The following is a 20,296-nucleotide window of genomic DNA, read 5'->3' as shown; positions in this document are numbered from 1 at the left end:
ATTTTAGACTTTTGTGTTTAAAATAAACGGTAATATTTACTGGAAAAGTGTTTCACTGAGAAATGTGAAACTGTGAAAACTTATTTGCACTTTTTAATTTATAAACCATTCATTGAAAACTGAGATGTCACAGCATCCAGTGATTCTCAAACTGGAGTCCGTGACAATTTTTCAGATTCGTTTAAATTATTTCAGTAAAAAGGTTTCTTTTCCACAAAAGGGTTCATGGTTCAACAAATTATTAAGAGATGCACAGACCCACGTCTTTTCAGTTCCGGTCCTGAAAACAGAATTTGGATATCTGATATACTGATACGAGAGATCTTTTTGCATAAAAAATTGCATTTTATCACAATTTTGTATTAAATATGAATGTAATCTGAAATTACATCAGTATCAGAATCTGATCCTGGAATTGAATCAGATATGTCCCATTTCTATAAAGCATTTATTTTAAAAACCTATAAAAGTAAATAAAACAAGTTATTTTCTAACAAATCTATCAAGGTTAGAATCTGCATTTATGTTTAAAACATATCCCATGTGATGTCAAATTATCCCAGTGGTTGTACGTTGGGAAGTCACCAGTATATTCTCCATCTTGTAAGGGGATTGAGAATCTCTGCTCCATACAAACAACAACAACGTTTGAGATTACCACATGATTTTTGTGCAACCAAAAAGACAAAAGGAAGTATGAAGCATGTATGTACTACTTTATTAATGAATGCTGAAACAGGTCGTCAGACAGGCACAAAAATACTCTTATTTACAACTAGGTTAAAAACAGGACTTTTTAAAAACAGACACTTGAACATATATTTGAAAACTTGGCAAAATAAACTTTGGCAAACTCAGGTCTTTTGTTAATCTTTAAAATGTCTATGCAGCCAATATTATTAAACATGATAATGGCACCGCTAACTACCAACTAAACCTCTGCACTTCAAATAAACTATATGTGAAGTTAGGACGGTTGGTTCTGTGAATGTAAAAAATGCACATAAAATGATTGAGTACAATGAAAACCATCTAATCCAACTGAAAAACAGGACCAAATGTGCTAACCTCGTCTATGTGAGCATGCTCATTAAGATCTAAATTCAAGGTGCTGCAGAGTTCTTACTCTTTACACAGTCGTTACTTCAACAGGTGTGACACAGGGTGTCAGAAAGGGAAAGATTACACAAAGTAAAAAAATAAAATATGCAGTCAGTCTATCTCGGGAATGGAGGGGTTTGATGAACTGAAACCTTTAAGCAGCAACTCTGACAGAAACAGTCAGTAAACTGGAAACCAGTGATTATTATCAGTCATCAAAAAGGAGCTGGACAGAAGATTCCAGTTGGTCAGCCCCGGTTGGACAAAGGTTGTACGAGCACAGCAGCAAAGGCCTTCTCCTTCTTCAGGTATGTAGAGCACTCAAGTGGACTCTTCCTGAGCTTTTGGGGCACTATAGTTAAAGAAAACAAATAGTACAGTATTGGCAGTGTGGAGTGGCTTCTTCTGTTTGCTTTTTTAGGAAATGACTGCTCTGTTTCCAACAATGAAACTAGATACTAAACCTTGTTTTTAAAGATTTACATCTTCAGTAGTAACCAAAGAGCTGCAGGGTTTCTACCAATGTATTGCAAGCCCGGCTGGAGTCTAAGCATGGAAACCTAAGCATGGTCGAGAAAGAGAGTGTGGCGCGTGTGACGTTGAGTGTTAAGCTCCCATGTCTTGCCCCTGCAGATTAAAGTGAAGGGGGGTTAGCAGCGATGCTAGCATCAAGTTCACGTTCAAGATGGCGCACTAAGACCCATTTACGGTTCATAGGCAGGAGGAGAGAGAGGACAGAAAGCCCAGGGTAGGGAATATTACAAGGCGAAAAAGCAATATATATATATATTTTTTTAATTCTGAGATTTGGCTTGCATGAGGATTATAAAACAACACAGAAGCTCTGTAGTCCCATTCAAGACAGCACACTTCACTCCCCTTTTCAACCATGACAAAGAACACACCTAACGGTCTTACCTTTCACAATAAAAGCCCTATACTGTGTAACTGTTGAGCCAATTTGGCACACTGAGCACATCACCGGTATGAATATTCACATACCATCATTTTGCAGATTAGTGTTGTTTATTTGTCATGCCCCAGGTGTCTCAAGGCCTTTATACTTTAAGATAGTGTTTTCTTATCCAGCTGACATGTTTTTATTTTGTAATGTAGTACTTAAAGGGGACCCAAGACAAAACTGCAGGAAAAATAAACTGGTTTTATACAGTTTTGGGGGGTAATTTTGAACATCACAAAGTAAAAGCCAATGCCCAGTGCAAACCTACAGCAAATAGACAGTTCATGTTGTGTGTTTCAAATCTCCCCTTCTCTCTGTATGCCTGTCTTTATACTGTCACTGTACAAGTTACTTTTCTTGTCATATATTGAAAAAAAAAAAAAAAAAGAGAGCCAAATCTTCATTAACACCAGTTTTGTCCTGTATAAGTTTTGGGTAAACTACCTGGGATTTTCTCCAACTGATGTTTCTTCAAGGAGCTTCTCTCTCTCCGTCTCCTGCCTCTTCTCTGCGGGGCTTATATCACCATTCGTCATCTTGTCTTTAGACCGTGCACAGAGAGAGACAGACAGAACATCACTAGACATCCTAAAACACAGCAGAGCAGAGAACTCGCAGGAGCATGTGATGACCTTAATAAGAGAAGCACGATTTTCCGTCCATTATGCATGCCTTGCTGTAGAAAAAGACCCTTCACAGGGAAGCATTTTAGCGTAATTAAAGTTCGTGCATAGTGCGTCAATAGGGCAAGATTGTGTCTGCGGACCACTTGATTGCACTCTGTGTTTCTACTGACAACCACAGGGATCCTATGATGTCCTCCTGGAAGGGATAGAAGAAACTGACTGAAAGCTTCAATGTCTCTGTTGTGTGGTTGGTTTTCATACTTTGCTCAGCTGCTCATACTTGATTTACCATAACTAGCTGACACGCTTTATGACATGCTTTATCTTAAATCACCTGACCAAACCATCCCTCGCTGTATTAACATGCTAAAATACTTCAAAGAAAAGAAGCTCTATATTATTTTACTCTTCCTGTGCATAAGCACAATTATAATCATTATCATGAATTATGATAACCAGCCAGTTTTAGTATTATAAATGTGTTTATGTGTTTAGTATTAAGGTATACTTAAGTCAAGTCATGAAACCCCTTTAAAATAGTCACTTTTTTGTTTTACAGCCTGAAATGATAATACATTTTTAAAAAAAGAAGAAAAAAATCCAGCGTGATTTACACATTTTGCCTCACAACATTTAAATGAAATACTAGAATAGCAGTGTTGGAAAAGTGATGAGTCCCTTTAGAATAACCATTATAAACATTCTCAGGTATAACCAATCACCTTCCAGATTACACACTAAGTTAATTGGCCTCCACTTGACATCAATTGTGGTGTTTTTGAGTTTACTTCAGAATAAAATCAGCTGTTCCTTGAGGATTCCACTCCAGGTAGTGCATGGTAACACAAATAATTCACCATGTTTTCAAAAGAGCTCCCTGATAACGTTGTGGATAAGCACAAGTTAGGATAAGGATATTAAAGGCTTTAACTATCTCTCTGAGTATCGTTTAGACTATCGTCCAGAAGTGGAGGCATATGGCACCACCCAGACCTTGGCTCGATCGGGCCGCCCCTCCAAACTGGACGATCGAGCCAGGAAAAGATTGATCAGGGACGCTACCAAGAAGCCCATGGTGACCTTGAAGGAGTTACAAGGTTGTTCGATCTGTGCACGTGAACACAATTTCACAAGTTCTACATTTATGGTAGGGTGGCAAGAAAGAAGCCTCTTCTGAAAAATGTCACACTGAGTCTCAGAAATAACATATTGAAGATTCTGATGCCCTGTGACAAAAGGTCATATGGTTAGGTGAGACCAAAGTTGAAGTTTTTGGACTGAACTCTAAGCGCTATGTTTGGTGAAAAGCAAACACACCACCCAAAACACATTATACCTACCGTGAAGCATGGTGGTGGCATGGTGGTGATGTTTCTCATCAGCCGGGACTGAGAAACTGGACAGGATTGAAGGGAAAGTGGATGCTGCCAAGTACAACCAAATGCTTAAGGAAAACCTGCGGCCCTCTGCTAGACACTTAAAAATGGTGGTTCACCGCCAGAAAAACAACACATTGGCTAAAGGAGAGGAAGGTGAATGTCCTAGAGTGGCCGAGTCAGAGCCCTGACCTGAATCCTAAAGAACATCTGTAGATGGACTTGAAGAGTGCAGTCCATCACCGCTCATCACAGAATTTGACTGAACTCGAACAGTTCTGCAGGAAGAATGGGGAAATATTCCCCAGTCTAGGTGCACACAAAGCTGGTAGAGACATATCCAAACAGACTGATGGCTGTAATTAAAGCTAAAAGGTGCCTTCACAAAGTATTAAATCTGTCGACTCACCACTTTTCCAACCCTGCTATTCTAGATTTTAATTTTTTAGTAATTTTCAGAAATTTTGAAAAAAACAAAACAAAACGTTAATGTTGTAAGGTAAAATGTGTAAATCATGCAGGAAAAATATATATGCATTCATTCATTCATCATTTCTCACTGTAAAACAAAAAAGGTGACTATTTCAAAAGGGTATCATGACTTTCTAAACACACTGTATCTTAGCAGTTCCTCCAGATTTAGGATATAGACCACAGTATATATAGCTAACAAACAAATCTGCCTAGATTTATTTATTTTCCCTTATTAAATATGTAACAATGCCTAAGTGATATCCAATATGTACGTGTAATGCAAGAACTGTGGTTGAAATTAAAACATCAGCATACAAACAACTACAAACAATGTTCCTAATAAAAGAACACAGCAAAAGAGTGGTGGTAACAAAAAAAGGAAGATGCAGCAGTAAGATGGTGAGAATGAATTCTGGGTGAACTAACTAACACTAACTGCCACTATACTGTATGCTCACATCATGGACTCTCATCATGGTTGCTCATGGTATACATGGTGCCGAATGCATCTGTATGGAAACTAGAGCTGCAACAGTTAGTCAACTAATTCAATAGTCATTGGACAGAAATACAACCGGCAATCATTTTAATAATGAATTCATCGCTTTTCACGCAATAATGGCAGAAAAGGCTCTTAAATGTGGAGATTTTCTTCTGTTATTGGTTAATCTGTGGGGTTTGGACTGATGAAATAAGACATTTAGAGACATCATCTTGGGATGGACATTTTTCATAATTCTATGACATTTCATAAACCAAACAATTAATCAAAAGAATCTTCAGATTATTCATTAATAATCGCTCAACCCTGGTTGAAATAAGGCCTTTGACACAAATACCTTCTTGATCATTACTCATTCACCTATGAGTCGTGATCATCCCTCGGCCCAGTAACACTGTATTATAATGAACCATGCACCCGCGTAACCAAATCACCAAGTAGAAACAAGCTGCTTCAGTGAAAAAGAAAGGTCTTATGACCAAAAGTTTAAGCAGACTTACTGAAAGCTTGTTGCCCAGGCAGAAAATCAATGTCCAGAACACTTTGATCTCCAGATAGAATTATTTTATGTTATCAGAGGTATTATAAGTCTATTTATTGTATTTGCCTACTGTAATTTATATACTATTTATCCGTGGAGAAAACTACTCCAAATGTCTCACGCATCTGAAATGTATATTTTGTTCTTAAACCTACAAATTACTGAACAAATTCTTTGTGTACACCCAGAATACTTGCCTCTCTGTTCCATCCAACTAAAAGACTCAGTATGGATGAACTAATAACTTCCTGTATGACAGTAAGTGACATAAAAACAACTTACAAGAAAAATAATTTAATCTGTAATCAATTTTTTACCTGAGTTGTTTTCCTTGGCTTGTTCCACTCTCTTCAGCGCTCCTTTCTTGGCCTCCTCGTGCTGCCGCTGTTCAGCTAAAGACTTGTTGAGCACCTGGTTGAGCACACAGTCACCTTCTCCAACCAGGAACATACTCTTAAACTTGTTATACAACATGGTGGCCTTGTCCATAATGTCTTGGCTGGCCTTGAATCTGCGAATCTACAAGAAAAACATGCATCCACACTAAAAAAAAGTGCTTTGAAACAAACAAACACTAGTGGAGTTGTGATTGTTCAACTCAAAGGGTCTTACTTTAAAATCGATTTTGGATGAGCGAGTACCTTTTTGAGCGTTGCAATGAGCTCACTGTGTTTCTGCAGGTGCTGGGTCGTCACTTGAAGGGCACCAATCTCATCCAATGCCTCCAAGCACTTCTTCACATCCTGGTGACAAAAAAAGTGGCATGGATTCAGAAAAATTGAAAATAAATTGAATAGCCCTTCAACCAATCACAGCAACAAAACACATGATGTAGCACTGAGCAGCAGCACTAACCTGCGTTCATACATGTGTGACCTTTAGGGTTTAATCACGGTACTTTGGGCAGTATAAGAGGAAAGACACTTCTAAAAGACTATTCAGTTGAAAGGAATCCATCCATCTTATATTGCTTTCAGTTTCATGGCATTTTATGCACAACTGAGATGAAACACTGCAGTGTACGAGTGTCTGATCTTTGTTTATTTTGTTTAAAAATTGATTTGAATGGAGAGAGATGGACTTACAGGGTTGTCAATCTTCAGGGAAATCTTTATTTCACTGTGCAGTCTCTGGAGCTTTAAGTCAGTTGACATCTCTGTGGAAAAACAAAACATGAAAGAAATGGTTCAGCTAATATTACGACCCTAACACAGTAACATTTCTCAGTTTCAACATTTGACGAGTTGTTTTGTGCCATTTTCAAATGAATATGTTTCAATGTTTTTCAGATCATCACATTCTTTTCTCATTCATGCATTACACAAGTGTCCCAACTTTTTTGGAAGTGGGAACATCATCCATCTAATGAACCTTAAAAATAATTAGCTGGAAAACATGTTTAACATTTTTAAAAAAATGTTAAAAAAAGGAAAGAAAAAGAATAATATATACACATTTGAATAATGATATAAAAACAGACCAAAAATAAATATAATGTAGTGCGCTGCCAAAATCTACTGAAATCTCAACTTAACCTTTTTGTTAGGCAGTGGCAAAATTGCATCACTTTAAAAAGAATGAGGATAATAGAATAATTATCTATCTGGATTATCTTGTTTTCATAATTATTATGAAAAGTACCAAGCTAATGACACAGGGCTAGGATAAAATTACCTGTTTTCATGGTACTGGTCCAACACATAGAGAGTCCCATATTGCTACTACTGATACATCCTGTTGTGCTGTTATTTGTTTGTACATTATCATAGCACCAACCTAACTCCCCCCACTACCTCAAGCATTGCATTGAATCAAATTGACGCTAGGAAGACAACTTTATCCCTGTAAGGGCAACAAGTGCCTACAAGCCCATTTCATTGTGTGATCCTTTATCATGACCTTATCTTTCATTTCATTTGCTTCAAAAAGGATGATTTTAAGATTTTCTAATTCTCTCAACACAAGTTGGTGGTACTGTAATTCAGCACTGTGTGTATTTGAACTTAAGCACTCGCCTTTTTTCTTGACTCCTGTCTTCTCTTCATTCTTCTTCCCCTCGTCTTTGTTTGGCCTGCAAGAGAGAAAAAACCACGCCATGTCAAAAATATATATACTTCTCCCCTAGTGATTATTTTACATCTTTAATCAGTAGCTGATACATAAAATAAAACGTATTTTGTTATTCCGTTTAATATTCACGACATTTCTTGAGTTAAAAATACTGCTAATGTAACAGTCTTCTGGTTATTGATTTGCAAATATTAGCTTGTCTCTTCATAGAATTGTAATTTAAATATTCCTGGATTCCTGGATTGTTGGTTGTTAGTCAGATAGAATAAGCAATATCACAACATCCTTGCAGGCTTTGGTAACTTCTGATGGGCATCGCATGTATACGTACTCTCTCAATTCATCCGCTTTCCGTCGGCGCACATCTTTGTCCATTTCCTGCTTCTTTTTGCCTTTGTTTTTCTGGGATGAAAAGAAATCAAAAGCATGTGCATGAAAGCATCATACTGACTGTTGACACACATTTCTAATGAGGAGACGTCACGTTGGACTGGACACCTGCCTCTTCATCGTCAGAGCCGGAGGAGCTCTCGTCCTTCTTCTTCTTCTTGGTTTCAAGCTCCTTCCCCTCTGCTTCCTTTCCTTTGCTCTTTTCCTCCTCTCCACTCTTGGACACCTCTGGTGCTCTCTTTCTCTTTCTGTCTGACTCAGTAGTCTCCCTTAATGTGGGAGAAAGGGTCTGTTAGGGGGCTATGGGATAGAGGTAACGGGTCTGCTCTGCATAATTAGGCATATGATCAAAAATAAATAATTATGCATTGTTTCTTCCTTTTGGAACAGATCATTTAAGACCCGTCAATCAGGCAAAGGTGGTGATCAAGAAACACACACTCATGTGAGAATTTTGCATTGTGTGCGTTTGCGTCTACGTAGTTACATTTCGGTTCCTAAGCCTTGCTGGTCCTGCTGCTGCTGGAGCAAAAGTAGTTTCTCACTCTTGGGCTTCCTGCCTCTTCGTTTAGGAACCTCTGCACCTAGTCACAGAGACACAAACAAACTCACCGTAAAACCAGTTCATACAAAATGAGAGCTGAAGAATTCTACTGCGAACGAAATAACATTTGATACAATGCTAAAACAAACAATAAGGCATTAAATTAAAAGAAAAAATATTATGTGAAAGGGTTTTTAAAGCATGTAAGTTAATAAATAGTGTGTGATTGGTTTATTATAAAACTGGATAAGTGTTTGTTTTGTATGCATTTCCCGATACAGTACCCCCACATAGTAGGTAATGTATGGAACTACAGTATGAGAGATCAATATAGTGTATATAGTGCGTTCATATAGTGAGTTCTAATTCAAGATATCTTTAGTTTTATATAGAGGGTTCCTACACCTTTTCCAAAGTTAAATTCAAGCATGTTTCAAGAATTTCAAGGTGCATTTTCAGGCTTTTCCAGCACCTTACAACTGTGGTAAATTACATATTCACATACAGCATAGCACATACTTTATACGGATTATTGCACTTCTTCATCAAATTGAATTAGATGCCGTTGTGCTATAAACAACCACAATTACGTTTCTTGACAGCAAATTCAGACAACAAAGTTTCATGTTTTAGAATGTGTAACACCTGTTTGTAAGTAGACTTGGTATCTCAAACCTTGAAAATACCACATTCAAACTCAAGTATTTTTTTTAAGGATCTCCAGTATACTTTAGAACTCTGTATATAATGTTGCAATGGTTTTAGACATTAAACTGCATTATGGAGTGCCAAAGTCACAGGGAACCCCCGTCAGGAGCTTACCTGAGGGGCTAACAGGACTAGCAGGAGCATCGTTTTTTTCAGTCTCCTGCTCAGCATCGCTCTGGAAAAAAACATACCATCTTATAAAATGCGTCCTACAAACGCTTTATAGATTGTATGCTCACTGAAAATAAACCCATTTGTAAACAAAACCAACCTTTTTCTTTCTCCCTCTTTTGGGTTTCGGAACATCTTCTTTCTGTGTCGAGCCCTGAAATGTGACACCTTCTGTTAATATGATTAGTCTGACTTTTAACTGTCTTTGTATTTCTCTTTATTACAACAGCAACAGATGCTATGTCAAGTGGACAACTTAGCATTTCGGTCCTTCTTGGGAGGATTTGATTGGTCCCTTTTTACCCTCTGCTTGACAAGGACAGTTTAAATTTCTGGATCAATACCACCATCTAGTGTGTAACTTTGATATTACACTCTTGAAATTAATTTACAGCAGCTGTGTCGAAATTCCAAACGCTCCAATTGCACAAATAATACATTAAAAATGTAAGTAAACAGTACTTGACTGTTTTATACTAAAAACAAAAGAAACTTTGGAACGCCATTAATATTAAACTGTAATCATTTTTTTGCAGCTGTGAGCGGCTCCTCCATTTCCTTGTCATGCATTGCAGAACAATATTGTAAATTAAAATATTTTTAGTATTGAGACTTTTTGGCTTTAATTAGTGTATACAGTAAGGAATTGGGACACAGTTTCTGACTAAAATATTGAAACGACAGCAGGAGAAAAGTATCCTGAGCAAAAGACATAAACAACTTACCTATGTCCCGAAGCACACAGAAAGCCATGCAAAAATAGAATATAATGAACTTATTTTAAACAGTAGTGTTGTGAATAAGTGGACAGGGAAATGTAGGAAATTGAAAGCAATAATACAAGCTGTGAGGTGGGTCTCAGAGTGGTAAAGCAGAGAAGAAGAAATGTTTTCGTCACACACTGAGTTAAAGTCCCAAACCTAAATCAATTTGATCAAGACCCAGCCGTGCTTATCATTTAACCTTATATTTAGTGGCAACACAGGGACTGTTTCCTCACCTCTGTGGCATCAATACAGAAAACCCAGACCACGCACTCTAATCAAATCATCAAGCACCAATACAAGTTTGTGGCCACCGACAAGAGTCAAACAGAAACAAACACCGCTTGAAAAACCACCATGTGTCACATGCTTTCCGATAGGGGGGGGGGGGGGGGGGGGGGGGGGGGGGGGCGGCAACCTGTGCCGGGGATCCCAGCATGCAAAGTACGTACATCCTGGTTCTGAGGACCCTGCTCAGACATCAGAGACCCTTCCTTCTCCTCCTCCAACTCCTCCTCCTCCTCCTCCTCATCCTCCAACTCCTCATTCTCATTCTCCTGCTCAGCTTCACTTCCTGGAACCTGAATGCACCCAAGACACAGCATAGGACGCAGTGTGGTGGGGTGAAACGAGTCTTGAAAGGGAGAAAAGTTAGCGAGAATCCTTCTGTTCCACACACTACCCTTAGCGTACAAGCCTTTTAATCTATCAATACAAAATTACACTATTCATTTAGTAAGCTATTGCCTGCACTGCTATTTATATATACAATATATATATATATATATATGTATATATAAATCAGTATGAAGCAGATACATATGGAGAAGGTACGGAAAAAACAGCAAAAGAAGGAAGACGCTGACAACACAGGAACAAACCAGTAGCATGTCAATGTAGTGAAGCGACTGTAAATATTTATTTGTGAATGACAGATTTGAAGAGCAAAAACTCACTTTGGGTTTTATCCCCTTGTCGTCGGCTTCCTCCTCTGCTTCTGGGCTGCTGTCCGAATCCTTTCCAGTGAAAGATTCAGGGGGAACCGGCTGTAAACAATGACGACAACAACAACAACAACAGAAATGGACTGCATTAAATTAAAACACAACTAGTGACCAGAACCAGCTATTTTGTTTATCCCAACTTCCCTCAGGTGGCTAAAAAAGTAATAAACATAAAAATAAATTTTGGTGGCCCATATACAGTTTTAGATAGAGTATGAGGATAAAATTAAAGACAAGTGCATTTACAATAAAACTGTCAAACTCAGGGACATAGATTAGAATCTGAAGTGCAGTCAATCCTTACATCAATACTGAAAAATGTCTTTGAAGGAGACCGAGGAGAACGATATACCTTTGGTGCAGTGAGCTCAACTTTTGGGTTGTTCTCAATCTCCCACAATCCTTCATTGAAACCTTTCCTCTTGTTGGGCTTGGCGTACTTCTCTTTGTTGGGCTGGTACGGAAAGATATCTTTTGGGCCCAGAAATGCGCTGTTTGAAAGAAAATAATCCACAATGTCTGTCTAATAAATATGTTTTAAACTATTAAAAATGTAGCGTGTGTTTACGGTGAGATGGAGCAGCACAGACACAGGTAACTCTATTGAGCCACTCATCAAACATTTACATATTTAGAGAAACACCTTCAACAGAACACCAATGACAACCTAATAAATAAAACAGGATAAAAGGGCGACATAAATGAAGCCATTTAACACTGACATATGTTGTGAACTTACTGTATAAGGGCATTTAATTCAAAACTGAACCCCCAACTGCTCGGGGCGCCGGTCACTGGCAGCCCCCTCGCTCTAACATCTCTCGTTAATTGCATGTGTAGGTCCTGTCTGTGCATGTGTGTATTTCGGGCCTGTGTGTGTGTAACATGATTAATAATAAGAGTGAAAAAATTAAATTTCCCTGTTGCGGGATAAATAAAGTAATTCTTCTTCTTCTTCACTGCCATTCCCATTAAGATTCATAAATACACTGAAATGTTCGCATTAAGGGTACGATTATTTTGCATAAACAATTCTTATGTTGTCTAATCTTCCAACTTGACACCACAGAATTTAGTATGAAATTGACTTTTTCAATCACAACATAGTTTTGTTCCTATATCTTCTCGTGTTTTCTTTAAAATTAATTATTTTAGTTTATTTCCTAGTGATATACATTTCTCTTTTCTCTGTGGAGTGCATATATAACCTAACCTGACTATCGCCAGAGGACTTTCGTTCTGCCTTGCTGCCGCCTTGCTTCCGTCTTGACTCCGCCTTGCTCCACTCGACCATCTGGGATCGCACCATTGCAGAAGGATTTCAGGGTCCGCAAAAAATGGTCAGGCCAATCAGCACTGCCTGACGGGGTTTCACAGATGTGACGTAGCGTGTTTGTGGAAACTATGTTTTCGCCCGTCGCTCTCATCAGCGTCACAGATTGGTTTTGATGCGAGTGGTTGAAGTAGCACTTCAATATGGATGACGGACTAGTGGTTTATCCAATCATATGCAAGGATTTTTGATAAGGCCCAGCCTCCTGAAAACGCTTCCCAGTCAAGCGATCCCAGATGGATGAGTGAAACAAGGCGGAACGAAATTTACCTGGCGAGAGTCAGGTTCTATATAACCTATCAGAATCAGAAATACTTTAATAATCCCAGGGGAAAATTATTTTAGCCTATTGCTGGAGCAAAATAATGTCCCAATTTGGGATAAATAAAGTAAATGTACATCTATCTATCTATAATAATAACAAAGATGGCTAGAAGTGGGTTTACTAACGTTTCATGGGTGCCAAAGAAGAAGATGGGCAACTTGATATTGGATGGCTTCACAGCACCGTCAGGAACTTCATCAATCTGGCAGAGAAAAATTGGAAAAAGCACATGGAGTTATAGCCGTGTAACTATTGTATTACAAAATCCACATTCAATATGAAAGTGTGTCTGTTGTCTCAGGTGTGTGCTTGGTTACCGTTTGTGGTCTATGTCTGTGGGAGTGGATGGGGGTTTATAGCTGTCTTTTGGTTGGATGTGTGTTTGCACATACATTTTAATGCAAAGCATATTTAGTCTTATTGTGAGGACATGTTCTTTATTAACACATTTGACGATGATGAAGCTCCATACTTACTCTTGCAGGCCAGTGTGGATAACCCTTCATCTTAGCAAAGATCAGATCACCAGGTTTCCAATCTCGAGTCATGCTGAGCTACACGTATTAGCAAGCTGGAGACAAAATGTGGATGATATATTTGCTATGCAATTAATCAATATTGAGATGCATCCATCATCTATTTAGGCATGTAAAACGTGTTCACATCCACTCAGTGCCCCTCCCTCTAACCACCACCACCACCACCACCACCAACATCCTCTGGAGTCACACTTCATTCAAACATGACAGTCGTGTTCAGCCTCATTCAAATAGTCCTGTATTACACACATACACTAATTGTACTCAACTGCATCGTAGTGACATTTGGTAATCCCTAAAAAGCTAAGTTAACACGCGTGAACAAGATGTAAGCAGAGCAGAGCGTCTCATCAGCAACATTTCCGCATGATTGCTACCTTGCAGCTGCTACTGACACTACAACAATCCCCTCCACCGACCCGTAGTTTGTACATAAGTCTATAAGAAAGGATGTTTAATTCTTACCAGGAAAACACAACACTGCCTTTCCAACACAGCACAGTCGGATGCACGTTTTCCGCTCCCGCGCAGGACGTCGACAGACTGTACCATTATATGGCAGGACCGGGGGGAGTCTACATTAACTACTAGCGTTTACCTGTTTTGTTGATTTTTATAAAGCAGAAACAACAGCTTTAATGTTTTTTAGAAAGAGACTAAATGCTTGTGAAGGTAAAGTGTGAGTCATAATTAGGTCAAATGGGATTTTCTAGGTGCAAGCATTTGTGAAAGTAACCGTGCTCGGCATCTCGACACCACGAAGATCGTCTACATCAGCGCTGGGTTGGTTTCACCCACAGACTGTGTCATCACGAACGTGCTGGGGAAAAGGTGGGCGTTAACTTCCACGCATGCGCTCTCACAACGTCACTTGCAAATAGATAGAGCCACCCTAAACGTCGTTGACTTAAGAAACTAGTTTGGGCAAAGTTACAATGACATTCCCTTTCTAGAAGTGTGCTACTCATAAAATGTGAGTTTAGGTTTGTGAATTGGCGGTTTTGTTTAAATCATCGATATTCTTGGTACCTGAAAATAGTCAGAGTGGGAGCTCCACAGCTGCGCCTCTCTGCTGCTTGGTACTGATGCTGCAGACTTAGACTTGCTTATTGTTATTCAATTCACATTATGCACATATTAGATGAAATTTACATAATTTGGCTGACGGAAGAGTGGACACATAAACATATCTAATATCCCAATATTTACAGAATATAAAATACAGAATGTCATGACCGAAAGAACGAGGTCCCGGGTACAACCGGCCGAAATGGGGTTTCTCAGGAGGGTGGCTGGAGTCTCTCTTAGAGATTGGGTGAGAAGGTTCAGCCATCCGTGAGGAACTCGGAGTAGAGCCGCTGCTCCTTAGCGTTGAAAGGAGCCAGTTGAGGTGGTTCGGGCATCTAGTAAGGATGCCCCCTGGGCGCCTCCCTAGCAGGCCCGGAGTGGCTAATCGGGAGGACCGGGACAATTCCCGGTGGGCCGGTCTGACTTTTGGGCCGCGAGGGCCGGTGTTCAATTATTATTTTTATTTATTTTGTGCCGGTGTTCAGTCATGGCACTGAGTGGAGTGGGGATCACGTGTATGCTGTTACCGCTGTCGCTGGTCATATCAGGGAGCTGGCGGTCTGTTAGATCATGCCAATGAAACTGGGACGCGGACGCAGGTTAAGGGCACGGCCACCAACAAGGCACTGACGCAGACGCAGCCTGATGTAACGTACGTGTCGTGCACTAGTCCGCACACTTCAGTGGTGTTTGCCTAGCTCCAACCACAGATGTACAAGGAAAATAAAAACCCAAAATGGAAAATAAAAAGAGCAAGGGTGGCGCAGAAAAAGCGAGGATTAAAAAGAGAAAAGCTCTGGAGACAGACGCAGCCAAATGTGCAAAAATCGGCAACTCTCCTCTCACACTCGGTGACAGCGTCTGGCAGCGCGCAAATTCTCGGTGACAGCGTCTTATAACGATCATATAATAGTATAATATCACGGCCAAAAGCTCTGTGCGCCTCCGGATGGCCGTAGCACGGGGAGCTCTCGTAGGGATTGGGCTTCGCGGGGTTTGTTTACCGGCGTTGCTGTGTGGAACCGGTCTTCCGCGTTCCACACAAGACCGGATTTTTTTTTTTATTACTGGAAAAAAATAATACAAAATAACTCGGTGTTGGCCTCAACCACTGGTAATACCGCATACCGTGGCAACCCTGAATGTTACTAATAATTGGCATAATAATTTCTTATGGCCTGTCTAACCTAACGTTACATAATTTAAATAATATTATGATGCAACGCCACATAACTGGCCACAAACTTTAGGGGATTTGTAGCCCCTCAGATACAAGATGCATCACCAAGCACCAGCCATCAGCCCACAGGTCCAGAGTGTGCAGGTAGGATTGCTCATTAAGTGAATATTGAGGTGGTTCAGGATCATCTGGTAAGGATGAACCCTGGGCGCCTCCCTTGGGAGGTGTTCCAGGCACGTCCAGCTGGGAGGAGGCCTCGGGGAAGACCCAGGACCAGGTGGAGAGATTAGATCTCCACACTGGCCTGGGAACACCTCAGGATCCCCCAGTTAGAGCTGGTTAATGTGGCCCGGGAAAGGGAAGTTTGGGGTCCCCTGCTAAAGCTGCTGCCCCTGAGACCTGATCCAGGATAAGCGGATGAGGATGAGATGAGATGAGATGAGATAATGAAGAGTATGGTTTAGACCTAGCCTGGTCCTACCAGACTCGTACTTCATTTCTTTTGCACAGAGAGTCTGGACCTACTCAATTGATAGACTTTAACTAACTTGGAAGGCAGGTGTCTGTTGAAATTTAAAACTATTGGATCTGCCCAGTGCCACTCTGGATCTGCCATAACCAATCGCTAACGTTTGGCCGGGAATCACGTTGCGCGCAGGCTGTAAACAAACACTGCATGAAGATGTAAACGAGAGCTGATTGGACCCAGATTGCAATTGATGATGATAGAGGATTCAGCACTACAATAATGAAACTGACTTGAATTTTTGACTTGAAAAAGGGGAGATTTGTGACGAGATTTATGAACATTTTTATGATTTAGAGTCAGAGGCAGAGCCAGGAGCCAGTGGTGAGGAAGAAACAGGTGAGCTAGTGTGTGAACAAGCAAGCATCAGTTCCCATAAAACCACTTTCTTTGCCCCAATGATAGTAGTGGCCAGTTATACTTTTGATCATAAGTAATAGTAAGAATTACAGTAGGAATTACAAGGCTTTAGAGAACAGTGCGCTATTGTTTGCTTAACATGTAAAGTTATAATTACATTATTTTAATATAATAGGTCGTGATCTAAAGTGGGCCGGTCTGAGGTATGAAACTCCAGGGCTGAAAATGAGTCCCACTCCGGCCCTGCTCCCTAGGGAGGTGTTCCAGGCACATCCAGCTGGGAGGAGGCCTCGGGGAAGACCATGGACTAGGTGGAGAGATTATATCTCCACACTGGCCTGGGAACGCCTCGGGATCCCCCAGTTAGAGCTGGTTAAAGTGGCCCGGGAAAGGGAAGTTTGGGGTCCCCTGCTAAAGCTGCTGCCCCCGCGACCCGACCCCGGATAAGCGGATGAAGATGAGATGAGATGAGATGAGATGAGATGAGATGAGAAAATACAGAATATAAAAAGATGACATAAATTAAGAAAGGTTAAAATATTATATGCATGAAAAGTACAATGATACAGGGGTAAAGTGCCACAGTGATGATATTACACAATCAGAACTAATGAAGATGAGGAAGAGGATTCTCTGGGGGGTAGGGGGTGTGGGGGACTTTCCATAGATGAGTTTATTTATTGTCTGTGAGTGTTCAACAGTCTTATGTCCAGGGGGAAGAAACTGTCTCTGAACCTAGACGTCCCACTGTAGATGCTGCGGAACCTGCTAGAGGTCAGCATGGAAAACAGGATCCAACTTTAATAACAACTTTGGTTCACAGCTAATGTAGGCTTATTCTATTTGTATTTTATTTTATTTTATTGTATATATCTATATATCTTTCTATATATTTTTTTCCATATATTCATAAAATCAATCTTAAATGCTTAATTACAAAATTAAAAGAAATATGTTATGTACAAGTGTTAGATTGATAGACAAAGTTATGGAGAAAATATGAACGTCTTTAAATTATACCATTTTGATTGGTATTCAGTGACCTCCAGTGGCGAGATGAGGCACAACACAGTGCAGCAAAGCAGAAGTGATGCATTGATGTCAGGGTTTTTTTTTTTGCTACATAAAATCAAGAGTGTATAGTAAACTAAACTCAACTTTTTTTTTTTTGGTGGAGTCTGATGTGACTAATTATAATTTACTGACGTGGTGTCACACTTGTTTCGTCAATGTAAACGTGTGTTTTCCATGCAAATGAAGCCCCTTTGAATTTAATTAAATGCTCAATAAAAACTCATTTGAATATATATCACTGTGATTTTACTGCCGTGCATCTCACTAAACTACCAGTTGGAACTTTTGTTTACTCTGCATATCCTGTAATGCATCTGTAACAGCTCTTTGCACAGCTGATCGATTGTCAAAACTCTGGGTCCATCTTCACAAGATTTAAACTGTTATAGTTGAGCTGCAGCTAATATTTGTTTTATTTATCAGTTAATCTGATCATTTCCTTGAATAAATCTATTAAATGTCAGACACTACAAAATGTATTTCTTAAAAAGACTAATTTTGGTGGATCTGTTTGTCTTTATGATAGATACAGCAGACATGAAAGGGCCCCGGGTCGGATTTGACGGATTTTCAAAAACAGTTGATTACAATCCAAAACTTTCCCTTAATACATGTCTGTTTATTCGTTTTCCTAAGGTATGCTATCTAGGCTAAAAAAAAAACACTTTAGGGCATATTTAAGAAATAATCGAGAACATCTTTATAGAGGTCAGCCACCAAGCTCTGAAGTGCTTTATATTAATAAAACACTGCAGATGGTGAAAGTATATGAAGGTGACCTTTGTGGCCACACGTCTATACAAGCTCAATTTGTGTGTGTGTGTGTGTGTGTGTGTGTGTGTGTGTGTGTGTGTGTATCTTAAAGACAATAGAAGATGCTGATAGTTGAAGGACAGGCTCATCAGCCACAGGGACCCAGAGAGGGGGATAAGGGAGAAGAGGAGGCCAGGCTGGGCCAGGATGGGCCAGAGGCGAGTGGATGAGACAAAAGGAGACGAGCGAGGTTGAACCTGCAGGTCGATGCCCAGGAATAACTCACAGGCGCTACCAGGCCCCCTGCCCAGCCTGCGAGGTGAGAGACCTTGGTGTTGGACCCCAGCCAGCTTAGTGGGGTTCCTGCTCAGACACATGGTCGTAACAGAGGCCGGGGATAGAGCGATAGAGAGATGACAGTGTGTGTGTATCCTTCACCCTGGCAGACGAGGTGTTGGCAGAACATCCCGACCCACTCTGTCTCCGAGGGCCACAAAGTCCTGCTATCCTTCCTCGCTCATTTGTTAACCTGCCTCTCTTCTTTCAGCGTCCTCACTCACCTGCTGGGAGACGCTACTTTATATATGACCAGTGCCATTCAAAATCACCTCCCTGTACTTCAGTGCTGCCCTCTGATCATCGTGCCGATAAGACAACTCAGAAAAAGAACAGTCAGATTTCATGTTCTACAACATTTAGCTTAGATCTACAGAATAGACACACAGGCAGATGAGCTGCAGGCCCTCAACTGACCTCTGAGTCTCTAATATCAGAGTGACATGTACCGGATCATGAGCTGCTGAATAAATGATAAAAACAAATGGATGTTTTAAATAATAAATATAAATTAGCTACTTACACACACTCACCAACAGATTCAAGAGACATGACATTAAAAAAAAGAAAGAAATGCTGCTACACTTGGGCTCAGGATCAACACATCAAACAACAAAAGTCACGGGAATCAATAACAAGAACTTTAAAAAGGAGAAGAAAGTGGAGCTGGATAGGCCACACACTTAAAAACAAAATCAATCTATCACTAGGCAGGCCTTAACAATGTTTGGCTCTGTCATGAATACTCTATTTTATTATTAGAGTGCAAGTTGCATAAGATAATACATATTGTAATAAGTACAAGATACTTTAAATTAAATATTACTCCACAGTACATCAAACTTAAGGATATAACAAGGCGCTATTAGCAGTTGGTTTCTAACATTTCTGGATATTGGATGGCTTTACAGAACTATCTGGGACATCACTGTGTCCATACAGGGGATTCAATAGACTGTTGCATAGAGAGAGCGGGTCTTGTGAGGTTATTGCACAAATTTTTTGTTTTTGGTAAAGCCAGCGGTAATTTCAGCACCACAGTGGATTAGACAGCTCCTATTCGCTGGTGTTTTTACATTTCAGCACTTTGACCTTCGGAGCACTATCCGTGGTTCTGATTTCTCTTTGACCTCTAATGGCCCCAAGTAACTAATTCAACCTTAAAATCCAACACATTGATGCTAAAATATATATATATTCTATACCTAATGGTAACTATATGTCAATTTTACATATCAATTTAACTCTCTGATTTACATAAATTGGGAATAATTACTTAAAATCCATTTAATGCAAATGTGCATATTGGTCAACAAAAAGTGTCCCAACGATAAAGCTGCAATCTTAGCCATAACGACTGCAATTTTAATTTACAATTTTAAACATTTATTAGAATGACAATATCCAGTTATGCTGTTAAGACAATTCAAATTTGCCCTTAAAAGGCGTTACAATATATACAGCATACAACATAAGCCTTCTTTTTGGGAAAACCTTCTTTTTGTCTAGGAAAAACTCAAAAACACTTTAACAGGGAAAAAGAGAGCTCACTCTAAGTCCTCGGTCCTAA

At 39.8% G+C, this 20,296-nt stretch overlaps 1 protein-coding gene across 2 annotated transcripts; it reads right to left on the bottom strand.

Annotated features, from left to right (window-relative positions):
- Nucleotides 1–781: 781 nt before the first annotated feature.
- psip1a (PC4 and SFRS1 interacting protein 1a) lies at nucleotides 782–13,949 on the bottom strand. Of its 2 annotated transcripts, none has more exons than XM_083928523.1 (16): nucleotides 13,895–13,949; nucleotides 13,367–13,461; nucleotides 13,016–13,092; nucleotides 11,585–11,723; nucleotides 11,185–11,274; nucleotides 9,565–9,618; nucleotides 9,408–9,468; nucleotides 8,529–8,625; nucleotides 8,154–8,310; nucleotides 7,983–8,053; nucleotides 7,597–7,652; nucleotides 6,667–6,737; nucleotides 6,223–6,324; nucleotides 5,899–6,100; nucleotides 2,507–2,603; nucleotides 782–1,453 (listed from the first exon to the last, which is right to left on the bottom strand). In XM_083928523.1, the coding sequence occupies exons 2-16, from the start codon at nucleotides 13,436–13,438 to the stop codon at nucleotides 1,423–1,425; spliced, it is 1,377 nt and encodes a 458-aa protein (XP_083784649.1). In that variant the 5' UTR covers nucleotides 13,439–13,461; nucleotides 13,895–13,949; the 3' UTR covers nucleotides 782–1,422. The 2 variants fall into 2 exon arrangements, with proteins under 2 accessions (XP_083784649.1, XP_083784650.1); XM_083928524.1 differs by lacking the exon at nucleotides 13,895–13,949 and adding an exon at nucleotides 10,681–10,809 and having other exon boundaries at nucleotides 13,367–13,444.
- Nucleotides 13,950–20,296: the final 6,347 nt, after the last annotated feature.

The sequence above is a fragment of the Echiichthys vipera genome, assembly GCF_963691815.1.
Source record: "Echiichthys vipera genome assembly, chromosome: 2".
NCBI lineage: Eukaryota > Metazoa > Chordata > Actinopteri > Perciformes > Trachinidae > Echiichthys > Echiichthys vipera.
The sequence above is the reverse complement of the archived record's forward strand: the minus strand, read 5'-3'. Positions and strand labels throughout refer to the sequence as shown.

Excerpts from the sequence above, each read along its gene's own strand:
- psip1a (XM_083928524.1), bottom strand. The coding sequence starts at position 13,438 with ATGACTCGAGATTGGAAACCTGGTGATCTGATCTTTGCTAAGATGAAG. Across the intron at positions 8,054-8,153 it reads CCGGCTCTGACGATGAAGAG|AAAAACAAAGGCAAAAAGAA; the intron begins GCAGGTGTCCAG and ends TTTTCATCCCAG. Across the intron at positions 6,101-6,222 it reads TCATTGCAACGCTCAAAAAG|ATTCGCAGATTCAAGGCCAG; the intron begins GTACTCGCTCAT and ends TTTTTCTTGTAG.